The sequence below is a fragment of the Pteropus alecto genome, unplaced genomic scaffold, assembly GCF_000325575.1.
Source record: "Pteropus alecto unplaced genomic scaffold, ASM32557v1 scaffold60, whole genome shotgun sequence".
Taxonomy (NCBI): Eukaryota; Metazoa; Chordata; class Mammalia; order Chiroptera; family Pteropodidae; genus Pteropus; species Pteropus alecto.
The window spans coordinates 3,587,631-3,593,410 of record NW_006430726.1 but is presented as its reverse complement, the minus strand read 5'-3'; the positions used below and the strand labels follow the sequence as shown (position 1 = coordinate 3,593,410).

Below are 5,780 nucleotides of genomic sequence, written 5' to 3'. Positions count from 1 at the left end.
TTTTTTTTTTTTTTTTTTTTTTTGCAGAAACTACACTGGGGCCTTCTTTGGGTGAATAACTATCGTGGTCCAGAACGAAGTGGCTTTGAACTAACAATTTCCTCTTCCTCAAATGTGCCCTTTTCAAGGGGGCCAATGAGCCTCAGTGGCTGAGAAGAGACCACAAACCCACCACCCGGTGACCCTACAGCGGACGCCAAGCAAACCTCGGTTGCCTCTCCCAGACCCCGCCCACGGAGCCACTTCCGGAGGCACCCGGAAGCCCCCGTCGCTTAGCAACCAAAGGCGACCGAAGGAAACAGCAAGGTGGTAGGGCTGAGACCTGGAGAGGGTTGCGACCTGGGGCGTGTAAGGGACCCGCAGTCCCACACTGGCCCTATCATGTTGTTGCTGGGTGTCTCCCGTGCTCAGCAGGAGCTGCCAGTGGGCCAGCAGCACTTTCCAATACTTCTGTCAACCAGTCCAACTTTCTTAACCAGGAAGACTGCTACCATTTTTTGAGCACCTATGTGTCAGGTTTTATCAGGCACGGCAGGTAATTAACCCTGAGAATTATACACCCTTTCTCACTGATAAGAAAGCCAGGCTCAAAGGGGTTGAGGTCCCCAACCCCGAGGGACTCGTTTCAGGGGGCAAGGCAGGTATCCCACCTACCAGTTCCCCACTCCAGAGGCTGGAGAAGGAGCGACAGCAACTTGAACCTTTACCCACCATGCTTTATTTTCCATGACGTCTATGAACTAATGTTTATACAAGTCCCTGAGGGGCCAGAGATGCCACCATACAAAATGACAAACAGACCCAAGGCCTGAAGGGCAGTGAACGCATTAAAAGTGGATGGGGTGCATCAGACTCCCACAGCTGGGGCTCAGCTGAGTTGGCAGGAGACCTTCAGAGTGAGAAAAGACGAGTGGTTTTTGGCTACCAGGCTGAGCAAACCAGGGGGAAGCTCCGGAGGCACGGAAAGGCTGGCGTCTGCCACCTGAGGGCTCCAAGCACGGCTCAGAGGGTCAGCCCCCGCTCCTTGAATAGCTGCGTTAGCGCCTCTTCCAGCTGCTGGTTTGTTCCCTGAAGCCCCTTCACCACCTGCGCAGCCCACTCGAAGTATTCCTGGACTCGATGTTCTGACCATCCTGCATGTGAATGGACAGAAAACTGCTCATTGGATGTCCAGGACAGCGCTGGATTTTGCCTACTTTCTGGGCGGCTTGGAGCAGGGCCATGAGATGACTTCTCGATGGTATGATTTGTCCTGAAAGCTTCCCTTTGACCCAGCTGTAGCATTTCTGCCCTATGAAAGCAGATCAGAGTGGTCTAATAGGATTAGTTTGGGGAATTAACCAGAATGTCCTGGCTTTTTTTTTTTTTTTTTTTTTTCAGGAGAGTGGACCAACCTGTGCCTCCAAAAGGTGGACCCTTCCCTTTCCTTCAGAGCTGATGGGGAGCCTACCCTCTGGGGTGCAGCGCTTCAGGTCCCTCAGGTTGTACAGCTTGTCTGCCAGCTTCACCAGTTTAGCCCCTGGGCTGCTGTGCGGCGCCTGCTCCACCTGCAGTCGCTTTCTCTCCAGCTTCGGCAAAGTCTTGTCATCTGTCACCTCCTCCACCAGACCCCGCACTTGGGCCCCAAAGTGCAGCTCCACCTCATCCAGGGTGGTGTCCGTGTCTTCCACGGTGTCGTGGAGCAGGGCTGCCTGGAATGAGGCGTCCAATCAGCGCCGTGACGCCAGCCAAAGGCTGCCCGAAGCTGAACAGGCCCCTGACCCCCAGCCCAGCCTCCTGGCGGCGGAGGAGGAGTTACCTGTAACACCACGATGTCGGTGATCCCCGCCTCATGCGTCAGGATCCGAGCCACACCTGACGGGGCAAAGCAGGAAGTCAGACCGGAGGAGGACCCAGGGCGGCGTGTTGTGGATTTTGTAGAGCCGGTTGTAGCCCTTCACTAGCTGGGTGACCTTGGGCAAGTCTTTTACTCTCTTTGGGTGTCGACTATACACAGGGGACAGTTATGCCCGCCGCCCCGGGGTCGTTGTGAGGCTTAAACACCAACAGTGCCTAGCACAGGCTTGTTAGAGAGTAGGTGCTCAATGAGGTGCACGCCCTCCAAGCTCCCTTCCCGGTCCCATCCCCTAGACGCCGCTGCAGTTGCGCGCACCGATGGGGTGGTTTATGTAGGGGGTCCCTTCGGGGTCCTTCCGCCGCTGCCGTCGGTGCTTGCGAGCCGCGAAGTCAGCAGCCTCTAGCAGCTGCGCCGCCTCGGAGCCCATCGTGAAGGTGGGACGGGGGACTGCAGTGCCGACAGCCCAGTGAGCCCCAGAAGCCCAGCTGGAGCAGCCACAGCGCCCCCTGGTGCTGCGGAGGCCTAGGGGTTTGTGGAGTCTGGTACAAATGGGTTCCTCTTGGGGCTGCCACCCCAGAGGGAACTGCCCTCAACATCTCAGCCCCTGGTTCAGTGCTCTCTGCTGGGGGCGCTGGAAGAATATGGCTTGGCTCTCTGAGTGCCCACAGTCTAGGAGAAGGAGGAAGACAGAAATAAGACAGAGGCCTCACAGTGTGCTGGGTAAACGGTAGGGAAGCCCAGGAGATTTTAAGGAAGAGGCAGGGCAATTCACCTAGCCTCAAGGTCAGAGCCAGCTTCTCCCAGGAGGTACTTCTGCCCCCATGAAAAGACAATCTTCAACCTGTCAGTGCTCTGAAAATTCTCAGGTACTCAAAAGAATTTTCCCTTCAGGATGGGCCTAGTTGCTATGGGCAGGGGAGCCGCCTCACTTTTGGGCCCAGAAGACCCCAGGGCCTGACCTTCTGAAAATTTAAGCTGCTTGGAGTCCCACTGAATTGCTTCAGACTTAGGCTTCCAGGCAGCCTCATGTTTCTGCAGGAAGTGTCGTCTTTGTTCTCAGTTTCTGGGACAAAATTTGTATTTCTTTCTTGTTCCATGAAGGTTCCTACTTCAGCCCCTGGCACCTGCTATGGGCCTTGGGGTGATGTGTGTTGTCACTGCTCTTCTGGGAGCATGACAGTGTTGGACCTCAGGCAGGCACTAGAACAACACTCAACACTGCTTCCAGCCTTCTGGAGAAATTCCTTGTCTTAGGGGACAGCAGCTATGAAATATGAGGAGTAAAAGGACCTGGAGACCCCGAAAGAGCTTTCCCTGTGACATGAGTTCAGTTAGTAGCTAAGTAAACTACAATCAGACAGGTAGTTTTGGCGCTTTGGCTGGTGGGTAGGGCAGATGAGGGCTCAGGGGGAAAGTTAATGAAAGGACTCGCCCTTGGTTTTCAGCTAGTCCTGGTGGTTGCCACGACGCAGAGGTTAGGGAGGGATGCTCCAAACACTGGAGCTGAGGCCTCTGGGGCCTGAAATGGAACAATCGGAATTCCCAGGGCTTCCACGGCAGCCCGTCTGGCTCTGGATGCTTGTCTGTTCTTCAGGCTAATGGCTCAGCTTCTCTCTCCCCTTTCCTTCTGTCCTCTGGTCTGCTGAGCCTTTCCCCTTCAGCTCAGAAAACCTTAGGCAGCTTGGAGCCACAGTCCCCACATTTTCCAGCAGAAGATAGAAACTCAGTCACTTCATTTCTCTCTAGAGGTCTGTGACAGAGAAGCTTAAGGTTTGTGTTACTGGTGCCTTGGGGATTGATTGTTTTTCCTTACTGTTTGCAGCGATGGCTCAGAAAAAGAGATGTTGGGGTTCCTAAGGCAGAGGTGGTGACCTCTCATGGGCTTCCCGAGGAGGCTGCCATTGAGGCTACTGCTGCTTTTCGGCTGGATGACCCTTGCCCAGCCAGCCTCTCTCTCAGGTACAGCACTCTCCTCCCCGAACCCCCTTCAGGTCCCCTCCTCTCTCATAAGGACATGGGCTCCTCTGGGACGCTGGTGGGGAGGAAGGGAGCCTGCCCCTGATAACCGCTGATCCGTTTTACTCTGTCGAAGGGGTGCAGTGGGTTGTGGGCAGCCCATTCCTGCCTGTCTCCAGCCCCCTCGCCCTTCCATTTAGCATTGGCCCAGTACCCTCACTTGTGCCAGACCACTCGAGATGCCGATGGCCGCCACTACCCTGGTTTCTTCTGTCCTCGGCTCACGGATGCTCCGGAGGAAGCCTACTGCTGCCACCTGCAGGCTGCAGGGGGCTCCTGCTGCACCCGGGACGAATTCGAGGGCCTACACCAGGTCAACCTGTCCGCCCTCCCGCCTCCGCCCATCCTCAGGTGAGAAGTCCAGCTTCAGAGCCAGAGGAACACTGCCCGGGAGTTCAGGACCTGGGGCTCTGTTCTTAAATTCGGGGTGGAGGCTCGTAGCTTACAGACTAGTGGAGAGACAGACCTCAAACAAAATCACGTAAATATATAACTAGAAACAATTCTGGGGAGGAAAACTGCAGGGGGATGTGAAAGCTTCAGGGTACCTGGGAGCTCCCTGACTTCTGCTTTTATTCAGGAAGGGGATCCGAGCTTTCTCAGAACTCTCAGGGGCTCTGTAACCTAGCGGGCCAGCATCCTGATATCGTCCCCTCTCCCACAGGGGCCCGGGCCCGCTCCTAGCGCTGAGCCTCTATGGCCTGCTGCTTGCGGTCCTGGTGACTGCAGACCTCGTGCACTTCTGCCGCAGTCGGAGACGGGGCGGAGGCTGGGGCCGCCGCGGACCTTCCTTTAGGTCCTCGGCCGCACGCCCTCTGCAGGTCTCCGTGGGAATAGACTAGGCGCGCCCAGGCCTTTTCTGCGCCTGCGACCAGGCCGAACGCCCCGCCCCGCCCCTCCACGGGGCGCGCACGCCTTAGCCCCGCCCGCTCCCGGCCAGCGCCTCTGACGCACGGCTGGGGAGGGGCAGCATTCCCCAGCCCGGACCCACCCCACCCCAGAGACTCTGCCTGCTCTGACCTGGACCTCCTTTCCGCGATGACTGTGAGTGATCCAGGGACCCCCGAACCCCGGCCCGCCACTCCTGGGGTGCGTGCCTATTGCCCCGCGCCATTACCATTTCGCACATGTTCTGACCATTCCCTTGCCTCTTTCCCGTAGTCTTGGCCCTCCATCGGGCTCGTCTCCAATCCCCAGCCACACGCAGCCCCCTCGCCCCGCTCAGCTCCCCGGCTCTGCCCTTACCCCACCTCCGAGGGAGGTTCTTACCCCTTCCCTCCACAGGCCAGCTCAGTGGAGCAGCTGCGGAAGGATGGGAACGAGCTATTCAAATGTGGGGACTACGAGGGCGCCCTGACGGCCTACACCCAGGCCCTGGATCTGGGAGTGACGCCCCAGGACCAGGCTATTCTGCACCGGAACCGGTCCGCCTGCTACCTGAAGCTGGTGAGGGAACTGGCTGCTCTTCCCCTGGCCTGCCGGGGTCCTGGTTTCCCCACCTCGCTTCTGCTTGGGCCCTGGCCGGACATTCACTTTCCAAGGCCGCCTTCCCCTGTCGGGTGTCATTTTGGCCTCCGGGTGATGGGGGACCAGGTGACCGTGGAGAACAACCCTGCTGTCCAGTTAGTGCCCGGAAAAGATGAACACTCTCTCAGGCTCCTGTTTTCTTCTCTTACAGGAAGATTACGACAAAGCAGAGATCGAGGCATCCAAAGGTAAGGAATGTGCCCTGTGTGGAGCCGTGGGGCTTCTGCGGTGGGCAGAGATTCTGGGACCACCGCACCCTCACATTCTCCTCCTTTTGCCCCAGAAACACATCTGCCTCCTTTCCTACTTCCTCGGGCATTTCCTTTTCTGCAGTTACTCTCACCTTTTTTCTGAGGCCGAAGTACTGATCCCCACATCTGTCCCCCAACCTTTCTCTGGC

At 57.3% G+C, this 5,780-nt stretch overlaps 2 protein-coding genes across 4 annotated transcripts in view; one reads left to right on the top strand and one right to left on the bottom strand.

Moving 5' to 3' along the window:
- Window positions 1-2,325, bottom strand: part of HDDC3 (HD domain containing 3) — a 5,194-nt gene extending 2,869 nt beyond the window's left edge. Inside the window, exons 1-4 of one of the 3 annotated variants that reach the window (XM_025049894.1) lie at window positions 2,153-2,325; window positions 1,799-1,854; window positions 1,395-1,691; window positions 696-1,133 (exon numbers count right to left, since the gene is read on the bottom strand). In XM_025049894.1, coding sequence (XP_024905662.1) covers window positions 1,080-1,133; window positions 1,395-1,691; window positions 1,799-1,854; window positions 2,153-2,264 — 519 coding nt within the window. In that variant the 5' untranslated portion in view covers window positions 2,265-2,325 and the 3' untranslated portion in view covers window positions 696-1,079. Of the gene's footprint in view, window positions 1-695; window positions 1,134-1,394; window positions 1,692-1,798; window positions 1,855-2,152 lie in introns of those variants that run through there. The other 2 variants (XM_006905278.3, XM_015593667.2) reach the window with 2 other exon arrangements.
- Window positions 2,326-3,672: 1,347 nt separating this feature from the next.
- The window catches only part of UNC45A (unc-45 myosin chaperone A), a 13,096-nt gene continuing 10,988 nt past the window's right edge, over window positions 3,673-5,780 (top strand). Inside the window, exons 1-5 of the mRNA XM_025050378.1 lie at window positions 3,673-3,796; window positions 3,994-4,204; window positions 4,518-4,942; window positions 5,138-5,299; window positions 5,532-5,568. Of these exons, the coding sequence (XP_024906146.1) occupies window positions 4,892-4,942; window positions 5,138-5,299; window positions 5,532-5,568 (250 nt within the window). The 5' untranslated portion in view covers window positions 3,673-3,796; window positions 3,994-4,204; window positions 4,518-4,891. The remainder of the gene's footprint in view (window positions 3,797-3,993; window positions 4,205-4,517; window positions 4,943-5,137; window positions 5,300-5,531; window positions 5,569-5,780) is intronic.